The sequence below is a fragment of the Balaenoptera ricei genome, chromosome 3, assembly GCF_028023285.1.
Source record: "Balaenoptera ricei isolate mBalRic1 chromosome 3, mBalRic1.hap2, whole genome shotgun sequence".
Lineage (NCBI taxonomy): Eukaryota > Metazoa > Chordata > Mammalia > Artiodactyla > Balaenopteridae > Balaenoptera > Balaenoptera ricei.
This window is the reverse complement of record NC_082641.1, coordinates 28,917,979-28,941,353: the sequence shown is the minus strand read 5'-3', so window position 1 is coordinate 28,941,353 and position 23,375 is coordinate 28,917,979. Positions and strand designations below refer to the sequence as shown.

The 23,375-nt window shown below is 42.6% G+C and overlaps 1 protein-coding gene across 2 annotated transcripts; it reads left to right on the top strand.

Annotated features, from left to right (window-relative positions):
- The first annotated feature begins 7,794 nt into the window (after positions 1-7,794).
- Positions 7,795-23,095, top strand: AMACR (alpha-methylacyl-CoA racemase). Of its 2 annotated transcripts, none has more exons than XM_059916191.1 (5): positions 7,795-7,985; positions 10,349-10,492; positions 11,860-12,020; positions 14,760-14,946; positions 21,600-23,095. In XM_059916191.1, the coding sequence occupies exons 1-5, from the start codon at positions 7,913-7,915 to the stop codon at positions 22,007-22,009; spliced, it is 975 nt and encodes a 324-aa protein (XP_059772174.1). In that variant the 5' UTR covers positions 7,795-7,912; the 3' UTR covers positions 22,010-23,095. The 2 variants fall into 2 exon arrangements, with proteins under 2 accessions (XP_059772174.1, XP_059772173.1); XM_059916190.1 differs by having other exon boundaries at positions 7,795-8,171.
- The last annotated feature ends 280 nt before the right edge of the window (positions 23,096-23,375 follow it).

Here is a 23,375-nt window from a genome sequence, read left to right as displayed (position 1 = left end):
ATGTTTAGAGGGTCCTGTGATGAAATCAGTATCCCTAAGGGGAAGGGACCTTCATCACACACTTGAAGTCTTTCTATGTTGATGCCTAAATTCCAGTTTTCACCTTGGTAGAGACACCCAAGATCTGGTTGCAGGCAGGTAGAAAGCACTTTGGGCTGGCAAATAAGTCCCAAGTGTGAAGAAGAGTGGGTAGTATAGATGGTGGGAGAAGGCCAAGGTAATTATCAGAGTTTCATAATTTCACCAACGACCAGAGTTATATCTGGAAGACTGATTTTACGAGTCTTCCTAAAACTGAGGCTCTGAAAAGGAGATGGTAGGTAGGTGTCATGGGAAATTTAAATGTATCATCTAAGCAACCAACTTTACAATTCTAAACCCCAAATGAAGGCAAATTCTACAAATGAAACACATGGGTGTCTGCTTGCTGCAGAAATGCAGTACAGGGTAGAATAGCTTCACATAATGATTAGGTTGGGTGATTTTCCAGTGTAGAAAAGGCTACATTTGAACCTTGGACAACGAATAACTTATACTGAAGGAATTTTATTGAGCATATTGTGAGTAAAAGCCGAAGTCAATAATATTCAAACAGAGGATAGAATGATCAAATGTAAACTACAAAGGGTCTGGCTGGAATTGATAAACATCTACTCTGTGCAAAGGTTACTGTGGTATTCCAGGAGTGACTCAGCATTTAAAGTCCAAGTCTTACCTTCCATGAGTTTTCAACTCAGTGAAGGAAGATAAGTAAAAAGGGGAAAGTGCATGGATATGTGGATGAAGAATATCAGAATATCACTTGCCACATCAGGAAACAAAGGATATTGCAGCCATCAGGCCATCAGCTACTGCAGCTGTGAGGGAACTCAGGATGGAGAAAAACAGGATCCTGGCCCTAGATAGCTAAGGTGCACATCAAAGGCACCTGTCACCTGCAGACGCCCAGGTGTTACGGGACTTTTCCCCAGTCTTCTAAGAAGGGAGGATGGGAACTCAGCCCTGCCAGAAACTAGAAACCAGATACCGGACCAGAATTCGAGTTCTCTGCCCACCAGAGGTGATCAGCCTCCATCCCTCAGGTCAGGCTGAGGCCCTTCAACCAGACTCCTGCGTCCAGGACCAGGACAGAAGAAAAAAGGGTAGGATAGGAGGGGTTGGAAAGAGGAAAGGGAGAGGGAAGGGGAAAGAGGTCAATAAAGTTCCTTACCCAGAGTTCCTTGTCGGGGCTCTCTGGCCAGTCGTCTGAGTCAGGAGGAGACCAAGGATAAAATGGTCCTGGTTGCAGCCTCTGAGTCTGGTCCATCAGCAGGCAAACTGTTCGCTGACTACTCCGAGTGCTCAGGATGTCAGTCGTAGAGAAGAAGAGATCCTGCCAGAGTGGCCATTTTTTGCAGGAAGGGGGACCCCTTCCAGGGCCTGGGAGTGGGCTCTTGTCTAACACTTAGAAATGAATTGTCCGAGGAGACACGTGCTGACAAAGCAAGAGACTTTATTGGGAAGGGTAGAGAGCAGCAGGGTAAGGGAACCCAGGAGAACTGCTCTGCCACGAGGCTCTCAGTCTCGGGTTTTATGGTGATGGGATTAGTTTCCAGGTTGTCTCTGACCAATCATTCTGACTCAGGGTCCTCTCTGGTGGCGCATACATCACTCAGCCAAGATGGATTCCAGCAAGAAGGATTCTGGGAGGTTGGTAGGACATATGGACTGGCGACTCCTCTCTCCTCTTGAACTTTCCCAAATTCTTCTGGTTGGTGGTAGCTTATTAGTTCCACATTCCATACCAGGACCTCCTTTTGTAAGATAACTCATGCAAGTGGCTACTATCTTGCCTGGCCAGGGCAGGTGGTTAGTTTTGTTAGTGGTTCCCCTAAGAAAGCTATGCCAGAAAACTCATCTAAAATGGGACAAGGTCTTGCCAATTGCTCTCCGTATGCTGGTGGCCCCTAGAAGTGGGCTAGGATTGAGCCCTTATGGAATTATATACAGGGGACTACTACTGATGCCAAAATCTTGGCTCTCTGTTCAACGATGTCGAACAGAAATACAGAGACAGAGTTACGGAGGAGAAAGAAAGAGTGGCTTTGTTTCTTTGCCAGACAAAGAGGGAACACAGTAGGCCAGCGCCTCAAGATCTGTGCCCCCCTCCCTTGGGAATAGGGAGAGGTCTTATAGTCGGGGCTCCTGGTCAGGGGTGTGTGATAAGGATCAACACGGTAACAGTCTTGCATTCTTCTTTCTTCTGCAGAGTTTCAAAAGGGTGGGGTTGCTGACAAGATTAGGGTGTGTACAGGGTCTCAGGTGGTGGGTCTCCTAATCTAGATGAGCTTTTCTGCTCCCTTTAATCTCGCCTCAGGTGGTTTCCTGGCTGCTCCTCCCTTGATTAGCATCTGTTCGAATCTGCCCTTTGGAACTCAGGGAAGGTGATGGAGGCTGGAGTCTTGCCTACAAGAGATGTGGGACAAAAAGGCCTCCATGCCTGGGAGCCCCATAGGGCCCCACTCGGTTTCACTCTTAGCTCCTAAGAGTAAAGAAAGAGAAACATTTCTAACACAGGAGGTAAAAGTTAAACAGTAAGTTCAAAACCATGGGTACATCACACCAGAGCAAGAAGATTGCCAGCGACTGACCAGCTGAGCCCGCCTAGAGCCAGTGAGCAGACTCCCGACATCTCACACTTTGGGAAACTTTAAGTATTTGTTCTGACAAACTGAATGAAAATTCTGTTTTCTTATCGTTTCTCATACCTTCTACCTATAGATTCGTATGCGGGTCCTTTCGACAATTCTAACTGCTAGATACGTGGTCAGCTTCCTATTTCCAGGTCTTCGGGATTGCCTTGAAGGGTTTTCCCCATACAGGGAATGGTTTGGAAACAACTGGCTTCAGACTTATTCTCTGATTTCCTAAGGAAATGAGATCTATTCTGTCTACTAAAGTTCTGGATATCACTCCTCTTACCTCTAACTGTGTCTGTTGCACCAAAATGGCAGTATTACCAAGTCCAAGCTCGCTCCGCTCACCACACGACAGGCCAATAAATCCGAGACGAGGTGTTGAGGCAAGGAATAGCGACTTTATTTGGAAAGCCAACAGACCAAGAAGATGGCGGACTAGGGTCCCGGAAAAACCATCTTAAAAGGGTGTGGATGCCAGTTTCTTTTATAGAACAGAAAGGGGGAGGAGGTGAGGATGTAAAGTAAAAAGGCCATTTATCTTGCAAAACATCTCCTCCCATGGCTCGCATGGGGAGGGAATGTGTTAATTTCTTCTTTTCTGCAGCCATTCACAAATGGGTAGGGTCAGAATGTCTCTCTGTGAGGTAAAGGGGCACGGTTCCCTATGGCAGGCCATTATGTATGCTTACAGCTATAGGCAGTGATTATAATAACAAAAGCAATGAAAAGCAAAGGTTAAAGTAAAAGGAACAGATCCAACATGGAGTCAGAATTGGCTCTTCCCTGTTACAGCGGAACAAGGGATTGAGATCTTAATCATATACGACTCGGATCCAGGACTTGGAACTCAAATATTTCTAATTCGGTATCTATTCCCCCAAATTTAGGCAGGACTGAAACCGTGAACCTCAGATTGGGACATGAACCCACGTGCCAGGGCTAAAACTCAGCCTAAACCCAGATGGGGACTTGAACCCACGCAGCTGGGACTCAAACCTAGCCAAAACCTGCAGTCTTCCAACTGAAATCACACACCTGGTTTCAGGACTTAATGAAGCTCAGGCTCTTGATGTCTCATTGCAGAAAGAGTTCAGTGAGAGACAAAGTGATGGGTAAGAAGTGGGTTTATTTAGAGAGAAACACACTCCACAGAGTGTGGGGCATCTCAGAGGGTGAGAAAGGCACCAGGGTATGGGGTTATCAGTTTTTATAGGGGTGGGTAATTTCATAGGCTAATGAGTGGGAGGAGTATTCCAGCTATTTGGCAGGGGAGGGGGAGGGGCGGGCATTTCCAGGAATTGTGCCACCGCCCACTTTTTGATCCTTATGGTCAGCCTTGGAACTGTCATGGTGCCTGTGGGTGTGTTATTTAGCTTGCTGATGTGTTACAGTGAGCATATACTGAGGCTCAAGGTCCAGTGGAAGTCGACTTGTCTGCCATCTTGGACCCATTTGATTCTAATCAGTTTATGTCATGTCCTTGGGCTATGTCATTCTTTCGAAGGTTGTGCCCTGCCCCCTTCCCTCCTATTTCAGGACTACGCCCCACCTCAGCAGGAAGTAGTCACAGCACTGGTAGCCCCATTCCCTGAAAGATTTGGGGAAAGATAAAACCGAAGTGGGGATTAAAACTGAGTCCCCCTAAAACTGAGTTCCTCTGCTGAGTTTATGATTAACATCTCTATCCGAAACAATTGTTCCCTTTTCTCATCCAACATCTGTTCTCCTCAAGATTGAGGAGTATCAAAGAAAAGGGGGGAGTGAAACCGAGCGGGGCCCTGTGGGGCTCCCGAGCACGGAGGCCTCTTTTTGTCCCCCATTTCTTGTAGGCAAAACTCCAGCCTCTATGACCTTCCCTGAGTTCCACAGGGTAGATTCAAACAGTTGCTAATCAAGAGAGGAGCAGCCAGGAAACCACCTGAGGCAAGCTCCTCAAGATTAGGAGACCCTGAGACCCTGCACACACCCTAATCTTGTCAGCAACCCCACCCTTGGGAAGTATTGTCATAATCTCCTCATCAAATCCTCCTGGGTTGGGACACATAACTTTTCGGGGCAGGAGCCCACTGTGTCCCCCTTTGCCTGGCAAAGTAATAAAGCTATCCTTTTCTGCTTCACCCAAAACTCTGTCTCCGAGATTTGATTTGACACCAGTGTACAGAGAAGCTGAGCTTTCGGCATCATCCCTGGCCACAGGATTAATTATGCTAAATAAATCCAGAATTTAGGAAGTATGGTTCCATAGCTAAGTAACTCTCTGGGATATAAAATAGTCTGTTTGGTGACCTGAGAACCTCATTAGAGACCTCATCTATAATCATGGGTCAGAGGGTGTATTAGTTTGCTAGGGCTGCCATAACAAAATACCGCAGACTGGATGGTTTAAACAACAGAAACTGATTTTCTCACAGTTCTGGAGGCTAAAAGTCCAAGATCATAGGGTCAACAGGTGTGGTTTCTTTTGAAGCTTCTCTTTCTGGCTTGCAGATGGCTGCCTGCTGCTCTGTCCTCACAAGATTGTCCCTTGGTCTGTGTTTTCCGTGTCCTAATCTTTTCTTATAAGGACACCAGTCATACTGGATTAGGACCCACCCATATGACCTCATTTTATCTTAATTACCTCTACAGGCCCTATCTCCAAATGCTGCCGAAATCTCGGCTTCTCTGTGCACTGATGCCAAACAGAAATACAGAGACAGAGATTTTGAAGGATGAGAGAGATGGCTTTATTTTTCTGCCAGGCAGAAGGGAAGACACAGCAGGCTAGTGCCTCAAGAACTGTTCCCCCCTCCTTGGGGAATCGGAGAAGATTTTATACGTGGGGCTCGCAGTCCCGGGGGTATGTGATAAGGATCAAAGTAGTGAAGGTCTTGCATTCTTTTTCCTTTGCATTATTTCAAAACAGTCATAGCTGACGTCAGGCATCCCAGTAATTGGGGCCCGGCATTTCGGTAATTGGGTTCATTTGTCTCTGGTTTATCGGCCAGCAACCTTCTCTCTGAAATGCAAAAGCTACAGGGGGTGATTTGTTACAAGGGGGCATAGGGAATGTAAGCCCTGGGATGTAATAAGGTTAGGGAGTGATAGGCACAGGATGTAACTCACGCAGAGTTAGGGGTGATAGGTGCAGAATGTAATTTACATAGTGTCAGGGAGTGAGGTTAATTTTGTGAAGTACAAATCTAGTTACAGATACTACAGATTAGTGACAGTTAAAATAAAACTAGGAGTGATTAACTCTTTCAGGCCAGGTTACGTTTCTTCTCTAGCTTGTTCACTGTTCCCTTTGTTTTCCTTGCTCTCAGAAAAAGGAAAACTTCATTTCTATTTTTGCTGCAACACAAATACAGTTACATTCTGAGTACTGGGATTAGGACTTGAATATATGAATGTTAAAGGGACACAATTCAGCTTGTAACAGGGGGTATGTGTCCAATGAAGGAAGGAAGGGCCTGTAGCGTCAAGTGAGATTTCCCAGACCTCTGCTTTGTCTGATCATGTCTCTGCAGACTAAAAAAGTATTCACAACCTAAAAGTTGAGAGTTATGTTTCATTTGGCAGGAATTTTTAGGACTTCAAGCCTGGGAGGCAGCATCTCAAGTAACCCTGAGAGAACTGCTCAGGAATTCTGAGGTGAGGGGAGAGCTAGGATATATAGGAGTTTTGCAACAAGGGGCAGGTAGTCGGAACATCAAAAGATTACTGTTAATTAAAGAAAACCAGATATCTGGAGTTAAGGAATTTAGCGCTTTTCTATGTATGGGAAGATGCAAGAGTCTGGGCTCACTGAAATCATTCCTTTGAAATGCACCTCAGCTATCTGGGGCCAGTATCCTGTGTTTTTACATCCTGAGTTTCCTTGGGGCTCACCATAGGCAGTGGCTGCAGCTTGATGGCTGCTAGATGGCAGGTATTCTTCCCTTCTTGAGTTCCTTCAGGGCCACCAGCTCTGGCAGTGGCTGTAATCATTGATGACTGTGACATCCTTTGTCTACCAGTTAGGCAGGAGATATTCCATTTATCATCTCCATGATCTGCATCTTTGACCTTATTAGTAAAGCTTGATGCTGGTAAGATATCTGATTCATGTGAATCTGATCCTGGGCATTAGCACCAGCTGTATCTGTACTGTTTAGTTTTTAGAAAAATAGACTGGGAGCCACTATTAAAAAATATTAGTGCCTGCATCTGGATGTCTGCTATAGCACTTTTTGTAATTTTCTCTTTCTTTAAGTTTCTCAAAATAAAAATAAAACAAGAGGATAGGGGTAAGGAAACTTATGCTTGAGCAAAGGTAGGAACATGGGATAGAGGGGGACAAAAAGATGTTAAATTAATTAAACAAGGAAGCCATTAAACTGATGTGGCTCTAATGCCCTGGGCAGCCTCTGTAAGCAGGCCGAATCTAACCCTGTAAATGCCTCAAATTTCGGAAATCAAAGCTAAGAACCAAACGCAAACAGCCAACTAGGCTTTAACGTATAGCCAATGAATAATTTCCTTGCCTTGCCTCTACTCTATAAAAGTCTCTCCTTAGTTCCTGGAGCACCCCTAACTGAAAGGAGTAGGCCTATCTGTGATTATTCTATTGTAGTTTTAAAAAATGTGCATTAAAATCTAAAACTCCAAGCCGTAATCGTCTGTAGAAATGGCAGGTGACAAATTTAAAAATATTTTTAAACCTCTCTGATTTGGCTCTGATGAGCACCGCACGCTCAGATGTTCTTTTGATATTCCACTATACGCAAGCCATCTGTGGGTGAATCATCGGGTGGCTAAGAAAGAAGTAAGAACGGTGAAGAAGACAGTCTGCAGCCCACCGAAAAAAATACTTCAGCATTGTTCTTAAATATTTATGTACTTTTAATTTCTCCAGGGCCGGAGAGGTTTACGAACCCAAAGCGCACAACAGCTGGGATCGCAACAGCGAGAGTAAAAGCGTCCGGAGAAGTCGGTGACCATCCACGGGCTCTCCAGGTCAAGCCCGCTCACGATTTACGATTCCGCAAAGTTAAAAAAACGATCCCTCCGCCGGCCCACTAGCGGACCCGGACCCGGGGAGGCGGGGCCAGGAAACGCACCAATGCGCAGACTCCGCGGCCGCACGCAGGCGCACAAGGGAGAGGCCGTGAGGGCGGGGTCACGAGGGACGGAGGGAGCGTGCGACAGAAGAGGGTCCCAGGCCCGAGTGGCTGAGGTTGGGGTCGCTCCGTCTTTTACGCCTTCGGAAGGAGATGCGGGTGCCCATGGCTTTGCAGGGCGTCTCGGTCGTGGAACTGGCCGGCCTGGCCCCAGGCCCGTTCTGCGGTATGGTCCTGGCGGACTTCGGGGCGCAGGTGGTGCGTGTGGACCGGCCGGGCTCCCGCGGCGACCTGAGCCGGATGGCCAGGGGCAAGCGCTCGCTGGCCGTGGACCTGAAGCGGCCGCGGGGAGCGGCGGTGTTGCGGTCGCTGTGCGCCCGGGCGGATGTGATGCTGGAGTCCTTCCGCCCTGGTGAGCCCCAGATCCCGACGCGACGCGAGACCGGACGAGGGACGGTCCCAGAAGAAGGGAGGCCGCCGGACATTTGGGGTTGGCCTGGCACACCTTTTCCCTGTTGCCACCCGAGCCCTTTCCGTCCCTGTCTGTCTAGACCTTTCTGTTGCATTTGATATTGTTGCTGATCGTTCGCCCCCGAGACGGTCTTCCATACTTGGACTCCGAGATACTGCTGTTGCCTTTGCTTTTCTCATACCTCTCTGACTCCTTCCCAGTTTCTCTTTTTTTGAGTCACCCTATTATAGTTGCCATTCTTAATTACTTGAGGATCGTGAACCCTATGAGAAACGATCGAAAGCCATAGATTCTCTCCCCGGAAAACTGCATATAGGTACATAGACATTTTGCTACTGTTTGGAGCTTGGTGTACCTCATAAGGCCATCCACGGACCCAGGACAACTCCCTCCCTTAAATGCTGGTGTTCCCAAGTTCCAGCTTCTGCTCAATTTCCTTTACACTCTGCTTCTTGGAGCCACCTTATCCATTCCTATTATTTTTACTTTTTACAGGCAGATGTTGGCCAAATCTATAACTGTACCCCCTTTTAGAGCCACAGACTTCCGGAATACCCAGCTCCTGTCCATTTCTACTTGGCCTTCCCCCGGGCCCTGCAGCTTCCACGTATTCCAAACTGAGCTCATCATCTTCCCTACTAAAATGGCATCTCCTCTTGGTATTGTATTTCAGTGAATGTAACCAATGCCCACCCAGTTGCCTGAATCAGAAACTTGTACTTCAACCAGGACTCCAAATCTTCCTTTCCCCCTACCAGCTTTCAGTTATCATCAGTCCCATCATTCTTCCTCCTTTCTATGACTCAGGATTCTTTCTCTTCATACCTGCTGCAGCTTCCTTGGCAGCGTTGTTAACAGCTTTTTTAAAGCTGATGTGTAGCACCACTCCGATCTATTCTTAGACAACTGCCACCGTCATCTTGCTCAAGTACAAATACAGAGCTTTGCCTGGTATATAACAGGAAGGCAGTAAATGTTTGGTGAATGAATTGAACGTCTGTGGGCGCCAGGCATATTTAAATGTGTCAATTCATTTACCCTCAGATTTGAGGATTATAACTAATAATTTAGTAATTAGGATTATGTCATAATTTAATAATACCGTATTTGAAGTTGAAGGAGGTTCAGCATGGTTAAATAACTTGTCCACAATCTTGGAATTAGGAGAAGGGTAGAGCTGTGAATACAGACATAGCTGCCAGGGGAGGGAATTGTGGCTGATGTTTATCTAGATAGAGGAATAAAGTTCTTTTTATTTTATTTTATTTTTTATTGAAGTATACTTGATTTACAATGTGTTAATTGCTGCTGTACAGCAAAGTGACTCAGTTATACATATTTATACATTCTTTTTCATATTCTTTTCCATTAAGGTTTATCACAGGATATTGAATATAGTTGCCTGTGCTATACGTAGGACCTTGTTGTTTATCCATTCTGTATATACCAGTTTGCATCTGCTAATCCGAAACTCCCGATCCATCCCTCTCCCAACCCCCTACCCCTTGGCAACCACCACTCTAGGAACAGAGTTCTTTTGTAACTTACCATAGCTTTATGGAGGCAGAGGCACGTTATAAGCCTGTGGAAAGAGATGAGGCATGAATCCTGCCAGAGGAGCTTCTGAGCTGATAGGGAAGATGGAATATATACATACATAAGTATAGCAGGCACTGATGCAGATATAGACATAGAAAAGGTCCTGAAAGGAATAGCAGCTTCCAAAAGTGAATTTTTTGTCAAAGACCCAGAGTAACTTCCAAAAGAACAGACCATTTCTAATAAATGACTAAGGAGAGAATTTGGGGAACTATAAAGGGCCTGAATAAAGGGATGAAATGTCCACTCTGAGGACTGAAGATGCTTGGGTATGCCTGAAGCGATGCAAGGCAGTGCTGGAGGGAAATAACATTCTGGGGGTCGGGGGGAAGCCACACATTCCAGAAATGGGGGCTGCACTCTCTGGGTCCTTAATTACTGGCAATACCCTATAAACCCACAACAAATGTTACTAGTTTTCCTTGCAAAAGTGCTGTTTTATGTTTGCCACAAAGAAGGGATTATACCCATCCTCAGTTCATGCTCTCTTAAAAAAAAAAATTGTAACTTTTCTCAAGGTGTGATGGAAAAACTCCAGCTCAGCCCAGAGATTCTGCAGAAGGAGAATCCAAAGCTTATCTATGCCAGGTTGAGTGGATTCGGCCAATCAGGAAGATTCTCTAGGGTAGCAGGACATGACATCAACTACTTGGCTTTGTCAGGTATGTTGAAAAAAATAATTTCTCTACACTTTTTATTTTGTTCCCAGTCAAGATCTACAGTTACACTTATTAAAAAGAATTTTTTTAGAGTGAAGATTTAAATATTTACTGGAATCAATAAAGAGCATGTGGTTGTTTAAAAGGGTTGGTTTGTCTTGGAACAGTCATTCTCAGCCTCCCCCTGCCTTCACACATAGGAGGGGTAATGTGCTCACTAGTAACCTTTACTGACTACATTTGTGAAGTTAATTCTCCAGCAAGCCCCTGCTAGGAAGTAAGAGACTTGTTGGTAGTAGAAATGGTTGCTGTGTATTTTGCAAAGATATAGTTGGATTTTGATTCCCTTCCTCCCTCACTTTATTGAGAATCATTGACTGAGTCATGATTTTAGAAATTCTATGAATAGTAGAAAAAGCCCATGGTTTTCAGGTCATAATATCACCTTACTAGAGTTTTTGCCTGTAAGAACATATCTTAGGGCTTCCCTGGTGGCGCCGTGGTTAAGAATCTGCCTGCCAATGCAGGGGACACAGGTTCGATCCCTGGTCCGGGAAGATCCCACATGCTGCAGAGCAACTAAGCCCATGCACCACAACTACTGAGCCTGCACTTTAGAGCCCACGAGCCACAACTACTGAGCCCACGCACCACAACTACTGAAGCCCGCATGCCTAGAGCCTGTGCTCTGCAACAAGAGAAGCCACTGCAGTGAGAAGCCCGTGCACCACAACGAAGAGTAGCCCCCGCTCACTGCAACTAGAGAAAGCCCACATTCAGCAACAAAGATCCAACTCAGCCAAAAATAAATTAAAAAAAAAAAAAAAGAACATATCTTAGAATGGCCTAATTCTAGATTTCTAAGAACTGCATTGCTGAGTCAAGGAAGTCTCAAATTTTCTGTGTGTACACATTTAAAGGTTGAGGAAAAGAGTGAGTGTAGAGTTGGCTTTTCTCATCTATTTAAAAATTTAATTCCTTTTCTTTTTCTTGTGTTTATTTTCTTGCATCTCTTTCTAATAAGAATGGAAGTGCATTATACTGTTGTTAAGCCATAAAGTGCTAAGTGGATAGCAACCATTTCCCCCCCAAAACCCAGTGAATAAAAACTTAGCAACAGAATTCTGAAAATGTTAGTTGGAATAAAGTTTTAGAGAAAGCAAAAAAGTCAAACAAGGAACCTTGTTAGAGGGAAAGCCTTCTTATAAATACGCTGAACAGGTTTAGGTTTAGAAAAGCTTTAGGTTATTAGTTTTCACTTACAACTAGTAACTAGAAAGATTGGTTTTCCCCCTAAGATGTTCATGTATTTATTTAAAAGAGGCATTAAATTTACAGTTAGTGTTCCCCAATTTTTTTTAATGGTATAGGTGTTTTATCACGAATTGGCAGGAGTGGTGAGGCTCCGTATGCCCCGCTGAATCTCCTGGCTGATTTTGGTGGTGGTGGCCTCATGTGCACACTGGGCATCCTGATGGCGCTGTTTGAACGCACGCGCTCCGGCAAAGGTCAGGTCATTGATGCAAACATGGTAAGTGTTGATTGGGGGAAATGATAAGCCTCCTAGTTGTTCCTGAGGTCGATATATGGCTGCCTCAAATCCTCTTCTGAACAAGACAAGAGATAAATGGGATTTGAAATTTGAATCCAAGTTACCAAGGGTGGCCTTTTCTTTAAAATAGCTTCATATCTTTGACATGTGTCAGAATGTCATATTTTGATCATCTGTTTGTGGAGTCAATCTTCTAAACTTTTCATGACTCACCTGATTTCTATGTTGTGTTTCAACAATTTTCCCCGTGCTGTCTCTTGTGCTTAGAATATGGTTTTCAAGAAATCTTCATTCAAAACTGGGCTCAGGAAGTCTCCCTTAGCAGGAAGAGAAGATTCTTAATGATGCTCAAGTAAAATGGACCAGTCTAGACCTTCCTGCTGCATTGTGTAGGGGAGACTCAAGTGTCGTGATACTTCGGTGTTTTTACCCTCATACACTTGCCTCATGTTATCCTAGGCACTTTTCCTGTGTGATTTCTCCTAATCCCCCAGACAACAATTTCACTTGGAATACACTGTTATTTTAATGAAGAGGAAAGTAAAGCACAGAAATTTGCCCGAGTTCTCACAGCTAGTTGATGAGAGCCCAGTCCAGTGTCACTATACCTTTGCGTTGGGACAGATCTTTGGCGGTAGGGTGGATGGATTGGATGGAGACGACGCTGAGAGAGAAAGGCGAGTACTAAAATGGTTAATGGTAGAATGGGTCTGGATTTAAGGATTTACATTTGAGATGTAAAATTGCTGGGATTTGATGAGATATTGGCAATGAAGGGAGAGGGAGGAATCAAGGATGGCTCCCCCATCTCTGGCTTGGAAGACCCGGTGGATGGTGGCCCTGGCACCCCGGGGAGGACTGCTGAAGGAAGAGGCTGACTGGGGGAGATAGATACCTTATTCTTTAAATTTTTGTTTTTTTAAATTTTCTTGGCTGTGCCGCACAACATGTGGGATCTTAGTTCTCCGATCAGGGATCGAACCCTCACCCCTTGCATTGGAAGCATGGAGCCTTAACCACTGGACCACCAAGGAAGTCCCCAGATACCTTATTCTTTCGGGTCAGTGGTTTCCAAATGACTTTAGCAGCAGAATCCTTGATCCAGGCCTGCCTATGATGACCTGGAGTTGTCTCTTCATCAGACTGTTGCCTTAGAGACTAGAGTTAAGGTAACTGTGGAACGTGCAGTCCGTTTTACTGTGTTTACTCCTGATCTGGGGGAGCTCATCTGACCTGGGGGGCTGTGCGTTGGCATGCAGGCCATTGGCCTATGTGATGAGAACAATATAAAAGGTTGGGAAATGGAGGCTGCAGTTTCCCTGTGTCAGAGGCTCTGATCTGTGGCAGCACACACGACATGTGGGTGAGGGGAGAAGAGAAGTATGTGCTGGGCAGCCTCATGATGAGATGAGGATTATAGCTGCTGTGTCTCTTGTCCTGTATCCTCCTATGACACCAAGTAAAGGTGGAATTAAATTAGAGCCTGTTTGTATCCTGAGTGAGCCAAACCAGACCCATAACACTGTTAGGACATCTTTTTTCAATAGACTCATCAGTACATCCAGTGTGTAAAAGAGATTATATATGTATGTATATGTGTGTGTGTGTGTCTATATGTGTGTTTGTGCGTGTACGTCTAAATGTGGGGACACTCTAAGATCTCTGTAACCCCATTTCAAAAAAAAGCACCACCACAGGCCACTTATACAAACTCCACTACTTGGTGACAACAAATGTCGGATCCATGAATTGAAGTGTGCGTGAGCTTCCTCAAGTTAAACGGGAAAACTGGGATGTATCTAAAGATATATTTCGTGTTTGTTTTACAGCCAGAATCTGTGAGAAGTCCCATGCTCACAGTTGGAAGGGGGCCCCTCCGTTGGTAACCTCAGAGACAAGGATGCTTTGATGGCCTTCTCCCTGTGGTGCCAGAATCACTAGGATCATAAAGCCATAAGGATAAGGAAGTAGTCTTCTTTAGATAGCCCAGTTCATCCAGCCTTGTGATAATCATACCTGAGTTTGTGAATCCATTCCCGTTACTTCAGGACTAGTGGGAAGTTGGCATTCCCAAACTAGTTTGTCTGTACTCTGAAAACCCATATACCTGCCACCCATACTGTTATGTTTATTTTGTAACTTTCTAGTGATTATTAAAGTTAAGATACATGAAATACTCAAATTTGTTTTCTTGGGCTTGGAGTCAAACTAGAACAAACTACATTTAGCTGTCATGTGATTTACCTTTAAAATGTGATATGCTTCATATATCTGTGTGTATGTGTTTGTAGGTATTGAGATCAGATGATAGATTTTTTTAAAAATCTTTTTGCTTTGTTTTCAACTTTTTTATCCTGACAGTTGTTAACATATATAAAAGTAAAGAGAATGTATAATGAACTTCCATGTACCCTCACTTAGCTTCAAAAATTATCAACGTTCTGCCAATCTTATTTGAAAGGAAGAACAAAAGTACTTCCTTTAAGTCTTTTCTGAACAGTATTCCCTGATCTGAATAGTGCAGAAACTCACTCTGTCATAAGCCTGCTCTAACTCACTTTCTTGAAATATCAAAGAAGTTGTATAATTAGATATAATCCTCCTATATTCTAAGATAAACATTTTTATACAAATATTTTTTAAAAACTCAAGTAGAAATCGATCATGCTTTTTATAGTTGAATTGTCTGGATTCGTACTGTATTCTGTTTCTTCAAAGGTGGAAGGAACAGCATATCTAGGTTCTTTTCTGTGGAAAACCCAACAAACAGGACTGTGGGAACAGCCTCGTGGACAGAACATGTTAGATGGTGGAGCGCCTTTCTACACAACCTACAGGACGGCGGATGGGGGGTTCATGGCTGTTGGAGCATTAGAGCCCCAGTTCTATGAGCTGCTGCTCAAGGGTGAGTACCTCTTTTCTGTGGATGTTTTTTAGACTCTATTTTGGAGTCTTTTGAAGTTCATGATGTCTTTTATTATATATCCATTTTATAATTAACTTAATTATAGCCATCATTATATTGTGGGGCACTTCCCTCATCTTTTAAATTGACAAGTAATTTTACAAGTCTGTAAAATAGCTCAGATTAAAAAAATAATAATCCTTTTTGTGGTAGTTCAGTGTTTTTATCACATTTCATACTCCGTAGTATTGGATATTTATCTTGCCCACGTGTGCCCACATCCTTTTCTTCCCTAGAAATGATCTACTGGCTCTACCAGTTTTTGTTCCTTGATAGATGTCCCTCATGGTACTTCAGTGATGGGGTCACCAGAGCACAGAGAGACTTTGGTGAATGAGAATTTGTTGGAATATGTTACCATCACTTGATGCTTCTGCAGTTTACCTTTCTTGCAGATTCTTGTCTTATTGACATGTTGCCAGAAGTTAGCAGGAAAATTTGGGATCCCCCCTTCCCTAACTGATAATTGCACTGAAGTTACTTTGTTCCTGTGAAATGCGAATTTAAAGTTTACAGATAATTTAGTATCTAAGAAGTTTTAGAATATACTCTGAAGCAGTGTGACAAGCTGGTTGCAGCACATTTATCTTTCAGCTTTAAGTTTGGAGTTTTATCGCTGTGTTTGGTAGCTTTTCGGATGCGCAGTGCTACTCAGAGTTATTTGTATATCGCTGAAATGATTGTTTTTGCTAGCATCAGAAAGCATTCTATGATCAACTATATTAACTTCACCAACTTAGCTATAAGTTAGAGAAACCATAGAACAAAATGGTTTATCTAGATCATAGAGGATGCCTTTCCATCCAGAAATTAAGACTAAGACTAGAGGTCAATTCAAAATTCTGGGCAGAACAATGCTATACGAGGGGCTGAGTGGTGGGAACAACACTCCCACTCTGGGGTGCAGGGCCCTAGGAAGCAGCAGGTACATAACATAGTGGAGTCTGTGCCTTACAAAAACCTTGTGTTTTTGTCTATAGGGAATTTAAATATAATAATAAAATTAACTAATCTTCAGTGAAATTTTATTATCACCATGCACAGGCAATTCTCAATGACAGTTGCAACTGCCTTTTTTTTTTTTTTTTTCTTTTTTGACAAATGTCTCAGGAATAGGGCAGTGTAAGCTCTGAGTCAGATCAAATAAAGACAAGCCCTGGGGATGGGGATTTTCTGGGAGCTGTCAGACAGGCCAAACATTGGCGCTTCTCTGGGGGTAGGATTTTGCGGGAGCTTCAAACTCATTTTGCCTCCTCTTCCTTGGCTGTTAACCTACTGGTTTTCACGAATACCATTGTTGAGAGCCTGTTGGTTTTCAAGGCCATCACAGAGCTGGGGAGAGAGGGAGGAAATTAGCCTAAGTTAACAACACCACAAAGCTCACTGGTCTTACTGAGTTCAGTCATTTTTTTTCTTAAATATGCTCCTTAGATTGTTGCAAGCTTTTAGTTAATTTCTAGAGTTACAAAAATGTTGATTCTGACAATTTGTGCCAGTGTTCTTGTTGCTTTCATGCAAGAGCCAATTTTTGAAGGTCCTTGCTCTGTCATTTCAGAATTTAACTCCTCTCTGTGGTGTATTTTGTTGTTTTCTTAAAAACATACATGTTTAGAATGATCATTTCTAACATCCACACTCCACCTCATTTTATAGCAGGCAGACTGCTCCAGCCCTTGACTTGTGATCATCTTCTCCCGGATTTCCTCTTTCTGAGTCTAAACTCTGTAACCCCTCCAGTTGTTTTGCAGTCACGGCCTTTTGTGGTATCTTTCATGTCCTCTCTCCCTTTAAAGTTCACTAAGGATCCTTAGCTGGCAGGTGGCTTGTGCTTTAGGTGGACTTAGCAAGTTCAGTCAGCTTTTGTTTAGTCTACATAGTCCATGCCGAAATGCCTCAGCATCTTCTTGATTCTACAATATTGATTTGCAAAAATAGTACTTTTACTTGTCACATACACATTACTTCTCTCTCAGGCCTAACCGGACAAACCCCCATATCTGTAATGATTTTTTTTTTTAATTTTTGGCTGTGTTGGGTCTTCGTTTCTGTGCGAGGGCTTTCTCTAGTTGTGGCAAGCGGGGGCCACTCTTCATTGTGGTGCATGGGCCTCTCACTATCGCGGCCTCTCTTGTTGCAGAGCACAGGCTCCAGACACGCAGGCTCAGTAGTTGTGGCTCACGGGCCCAGTTGCTCCGCGGCATGTGGGATCTTCCCAGACCAGGGCTCGAACCCGTGTCCCCTGCATTAGCAGGCAGATTCTCAACCACTGCGCCACCAGGGAAGCCCTGTAATGATTTTTTGAGGTAGTATTAATTTATTTATTTCACCTTATATACTGAGATCTTTGAGAACATACCTTCATTTAGCTCTCAGTATCTGAACATAAATACACAAGGTTTTTGTAAGGCTCTGACTCCTCTGTGCTATGCCCCTGCTGCTTTCCAGGGCAAAGAAATCTGAAAGTACTGAGAATTTCATGACATCTTGAGACTCTTGTAGTAAATCAGATAAGCAATAGAGAATTTTTTAAAGTTGTTTTGAAATTTCAAAATGTTATTAAAAGAAAACCAGAAAATAACAAGTGTCGGTGATGATGTGGAGAAATCGGAACCCCGTGCATTACTGTTGCGAATGTAGAATTGTGCAGCCACTGTGGAAAATGGTATGGTGGCTTCTCAAAAAATTAAACATAGAATTACCATGTGATCCAGCGATTCCACTTCTGGGTATATATCCAAAAGAATTAAAAGTGGGAACTTGAACAGATATTTGCGCATCCGTGTTCATAGCATTATTTACAGTAGCTAAAAGGTGGAAGCAACCAAGGTGTCCATCAACAGATGAATGGATAAACAAAATGTGATATATATGAAAAACAATGAAATATTAGTCAGCCTTACAAAAGAAAGAAATTCTGACATATGCTAAACATGGATGAACCTTGAAGACATTATGCTAAGTGAAATAAGCTAGTCACAGAAGGACAAATATTGTATTATTCCACTTACATGAGATACCTAGAGTGGTCAAATTCATAGAAAGTAGAACGGTGGTTGCGAGGAGCTGGCGAAGCAGGGAATAGAGAGTTATAGTGTTTAATGGGTATAGAGTTTCAATTTGGGAAGATAATAAGTTCTGGAGACGGATGGTGGTAATGGTTCCAGAATAATATGAATGTACTTAATGACACAGTACTGTATTCTTAATAGTGACTAAAATGGTAAATTTTATATTTTGTGTATTTTACCACAATTTAAAAAAATGAAAAATATTCAAAATAATGTATTTTTTTAACGAAAAAAATGTAAACAATACAGAATTTGTAAAGTAAGAGGTAAAAATTCTCCCTTGTCCTTCCACTTTGGGAAAGTTTGGGATGTGGCCTTGAAGAACTTTCCCTGTGCACATATAAACACAATTAAAATTTTTTTACAGTTTATATATAATCTATTTAATTATATAAATTTATAATTAGTAACTATTTTTATTCAAAAATATAGCTAAGACATCCTTTTTTGTCAGTACCAAAGATCTTCAGCCTCACCCTCTTTATATAGCAGCCATATCATATTCCGTGGTATACCTGTACTAAAATTTATTTAACCACTTCCTTATTCAAGTTAATTTACGTTTTTTCCAGGTTTACATTATAACACATAATGTTTATTGTTTATTAATAAGCATTAATCTTTGTACATATGTCATTGCATACTTGGCAGCATGCATTTCTGACTGCTTAATATGTGCCTAATGTGTTACAGAGAAGAAAGTTTTTGACGTGTACTTAAAACAATAAATATTTTGTATAATTGTGTGTGTGTGTGTTTGTGTATACATGTACGTGTAAGGTAGTTTTTTGGAAATCAAAACATATTTTCCCAAGTTTTAAATGGTGTCTGAGTCCCCAGGTCAGTCTCTGAAAGTCTGTTTAACTTATAATAGCAGAAATTTAATATTGATTGTACTATAGAAACTAGCCACAATCTATAATTGTGTTCTGTGGGGAAATGGATTCAGAGTTACGTATAGGCTGTCAGGAGCACAGGAAGCAGCCCACCCTAAACCACTGGTAGTTTATCCTGGGGCCTTGATGCGGGGTCCTGAGCTGGATGGGAAGTTGTGGGCTGAGAAAGGGAGATAGGACAATGGAAGAGCTGGCGTGTCAGAGTTAGGGGTAGAGCCTGGGGTCTTTTGATTTCTAGTATTTTCCAGTATACAAACTATGATCTGTGTAATCTCAAGTATAGTGTTTGTTGGAGAACTATTGACTCCAGTTTTATTTAGTTTATGATTCTGATCACATTCTGATCTTTTTTTTTAAAAATAACTGTGTAAAAAAGCATGCAAATATGTTTCCAGCAGTAGCTGTGGTCTACTTAAATGCTTTTGGCCAACTGCTCGTTTTATGTTTTTTAATCCCAGAGTTTGGGGCTATCAGGAAAGAGAAAGCAAAGTGAAAGACACCCTTAGAAACATTTCCTTATAGATTATAGTGATAAACCTGAAACTATGGCTCCATATCTTTCCTGGTTTTGAACGGGACATGTGGCTACAGAGAAAAATGTACTTGTATATCCCACAGGTGTTTTTTCACAGCTGTTCAGAACTATGTGAGTTCTCCTCATATCCCTCAAAACACTAAGAAGAGCCTGCAATATTCATATCTTCTTACCTCCATAGGCACTTTTGCATCTTCAGAACAGATGACAATTGGTCATTGTTTTTCAACATGGTAGATAAAGAAAGGATGATAAAAGTGAGAATTACTTGATTAACTTGGCCAAACTTACGCAAAATATTATGCGTAATTTAAATTTAGAAACCGTCTTCTACAAGAGGGAATAAAAATGACAGTTACACCAAACCCCAACAAAGTGTCCCCTTGGGTAAAATTTAATCAGCACTGGAGTTTGGTTGTATCTACAGGGGTAGGTGCTTGTAGTCAATAAAGGAAGCACAGATCAGGTCATGGGCCAGAGAAGCCATCCTTCCTGTGATATCCCCTGGCAGATGCTTTCATCCTCTCTGTCCCTTGTGTTGATGGGCCCTTCAAGGTTCTTCATGCTTGAGAGAGAAAAAAAGGCTCTGTGCCCCCTGTTGATTGGCTGGCTGATAATTTTCTGTCCTGTTTGCTCTAGGAACAATTTGCATGTGTCTTTGGTTACTTTACAAGTCCTTTGTTCCTAGGTCACAGCAGGGTTGTAAGAGAGTAATGAGTCAAATATCGCTGCCCTCCTAGAGCTCTTTTATTTGACGAAAATAAAGAGAAATGAACAGTATTTATAACACTGCAATCTTGAATTTAATCATTTATCTTTATACTTCTTCCTTGAAAACGGAGGTACAGGCATACCTCACAGACTTTGTGGGTTGGGTTCCAGACCACTGCAATAAAGAGACTATCTCAATAAAGCAAATCACATGAATTTTTTGGTTTCCCAGTACACATAAAAGCTATGTTTACATGATACTGCAGTCTATTAAGTATGCAGTAGCATTGTCTAAAAAAACAATGTACATACCTTAATTAAAAAATACTTTATTGCTTAAAAATGCTAACCATCATCTGAGCTTTCCATGAGTTGTAATCTCTTTGCTGGTGGAGGGTTTGAAATATTGCAAGAATTACCAAAATGTGACACAGAGGCACGAAGTGAGCAAATGCTGTTGGGAAAAATGGCACCCACAGACTTGCTCTACACAGGGTTGTCACAAACCTTCCATTTGTAAAAATGCAGTGTCTGTGAAGTGCAATAAAGTGAAGCACAATAAAACGAGGTCTGCCAGTAGTCTTGTATAAATGTGTTTAGATTTTAGCATTTGTAGGGTTTGGGAGCACTATATGAAATATGGGGTTTTTTTAATATAAATTTATTTATTTTATTTATTTATTTATGGCTGCGTTGAGTCTTTGTTGCTGCGCATTGGGTCTTTGTTGCTGTGTGTTGGGTCTTTGTTGCTGCGGGTGGGTTTTTCTCTAGTTGCAGCGAGCGGGGTCTACTCTTTGTTGCCGTGCACGGGCTTCTCATTGCGGTGGCTTCTCTTGCGGAGCACGGGCTCTAGGCACGCAGGCTTCAGTAGTTGCAGCACGCGGGCTCAGTAGTTGTGGTGCACGGGCTTAGTTGCTCTGCGGCATGTGGGATCTTCCCGGACCAGGGATCGAACCTGTGTCCTCTGCATTGGCAGGCGGATTCTTAACCACTGCGCCACCAGGGAAGCACATGGAGTTATTTTAATTCAATATGACAGATAGTAACATCATGAGGAAATTTCTTTTTAAAAATCTACTCAGAAGGAAGAAGTCAGTTTCTGGAAACTAGACCATTAAAAACAGACTATTTTGGATGAAACGTAAATAATAAAATCTTGGCAAAGACTTGGAAAGTCTGTTTTGAGTCCTGTTACCCCTACTACCTTCTCCAGCCTTTGGCTCCAACTTCAAGTTGAATTTGAATTTCTTCTTTTGACTCATTTGAGAAACCCTATAGAACATCCTGTTTTGGGCGAGCATAGTGAGTTCAAAACTCATTTTCACTGATTATATTTACTCTACCCAAAGCATACTAATTTAAGAAATTGTGTTTTTCTCTCAGGACTTGGGCTAAAGTCTGATGAACTTCCCAGTCAGATGAGCATAACTGATTGGCCAGAAATGAAGAAGAAATTTGCAGATATATTTGCAAAGAAGACAAAGGCAGAGTGGTGTCAGATCTTTGACGGCACAGATGCCTGCGTGACTCCTGTTTTGACTTTTGAAGAGGTCACCCACTGTGGTCACCACAGAGATCGGGGCTCATTTATTATTGATAGGGAGCAGGGTGTAAGTCCCCGCCCTGCACCCCAGCTGTCCAACACCCCAGCTGTCCCTTCGTCCAAAAGGGATCCTTTTGTAGGAGAACACACTGAAGAGATACTCAAAGAGTTTGGCTTCAGCCAGGAAGAGATCAGTCAGCTTAAGTCAGAGAAAATCATTGAAAGTAATAAACCAAGAGCTAATCTCTAAGTTCTAAGCGCCACAACTCAAACGAATTTGAATATTGCATTTACACTATAGAATAATACAAAAAATTATATGCATGGAAACATGAAAAAGCAATATCACAGTGGTCCAACTATTCTAATCAGGAAACAAGGCTGATTATAGAGTGATGATTGAATTCTGAAAACAGTTAACATCATGGCTTTTGACTTAGGAATATTTTTAGTTTGCCTATACTAAATTGTGGCAGTTTTTCTGCCTTCCAATTTACTTGATTGGTTATATTTGTTGATTTAAAATATTTATATATTTATAATATACTTTAAGTGAATTAATATAATGCTTTTTATTAAATAAAGCTTTTTTCCCCCTAAAGTTTACTCATGCTTTTAAGTTTGTGAAAAACTTTCAAGAAAGTTCTTTAAATGGCACTAAAATCGCCTTTTGTTACTCCTTGAAATATTTTAGTCTCTACTGTTAACCAGAATGAATGTCCTTAGATAGAAAAGTCTGATCCTTTTAATTTGGTAAGGAAGTCATTCAGCCAGTGTCTTGGAACTGGAATTTTAGAAAATGTCCTTGAGGTTTCCTTCAGATAATTGCCACCTCTCCATCGAGACCTGCTCCTGTGTGTAGCTGCCTGTTGGTATCATCCAAATGTGTCTCTTTATCAGTAAACTCCACCATCATGCATTTGAAAGTGTTACTAGACTTTTCCTCCTCTTACCAGTCTCCAGCTTCCACTCCTGTGTAATAAAGTGAAGCCCTCTGCCCCCAGTAGGCCCCCACGGCTTACGCCTCACCTCATTCGGCCACTGTTCACATGTCCCTTACGGAGAGTCCTTTCCTGACCCCTGTCCAGGATGGCAGCTGCCTTGTCACTCGCTCTCCCCTCACCCTATTTTATTTTCCTTCACACTGTGTATCACTGCTGACATGCTGACTGACCCCAGCCCTCACTCCTTAACCAGTGCAGGCTAGAGCAGAAGCTTTATGAAGGACTTTGTAGGTTTCACTGCTAGGTTTCGTTGCTAAGTCCCCAGTTCCTAGAGTAGTGCCTGGCCCATGACTGGAAACTTTGTGAATATTTATTAAAGGACTGAAACTCAATAGTGAAGTGCTGTCAGTTCCACTTTCAGAGCTCCCATATCCATCCTTCTGCCCATCTCCCATTGCTGCTTTCATCCAGACCCCTATTACCTCTTCCCTGGACTACTGTTCAACTTCCCTACCCAGCTTTTCACCTTCATTTTTTTCCCCATCATGTAGCAAGTTCTGGATCTCATTTCTACACACAGCAACATCCAGAAGAAGAGAGCGTCTCAGGAGCCCTCAGCAAACCTTGTCTTGTGTCTCCATGGATCTAGATAAATCACAAGCCAGTCCTGCA

Excerpts from the sequence above, each read along its gene's own strand:
- AMACR (XM_059916190.1), top strand. The coding sequence starts at position 7,913 with ATGCGGGTGCCCATGGCTTTGCAGGGCGTCTCGGTCGTGGAACTGGCC. Across the intron at positions 8,172-10,348 it reads GCTGGAGTCCTTCCGCCCTG|GTGTGATGGAAAAACTCCAG; the intron begins GTGAGCCCCAGA and ends ACTTTTCTCAAG. Across the intron at positions 12,021-14,759 it reads AGGTCATTGATGCAAACATG|GTGGAAGGAACAGCATATCT; the intron begins GTAAGTGTTGAT and ends GTTTCTTCAAAG.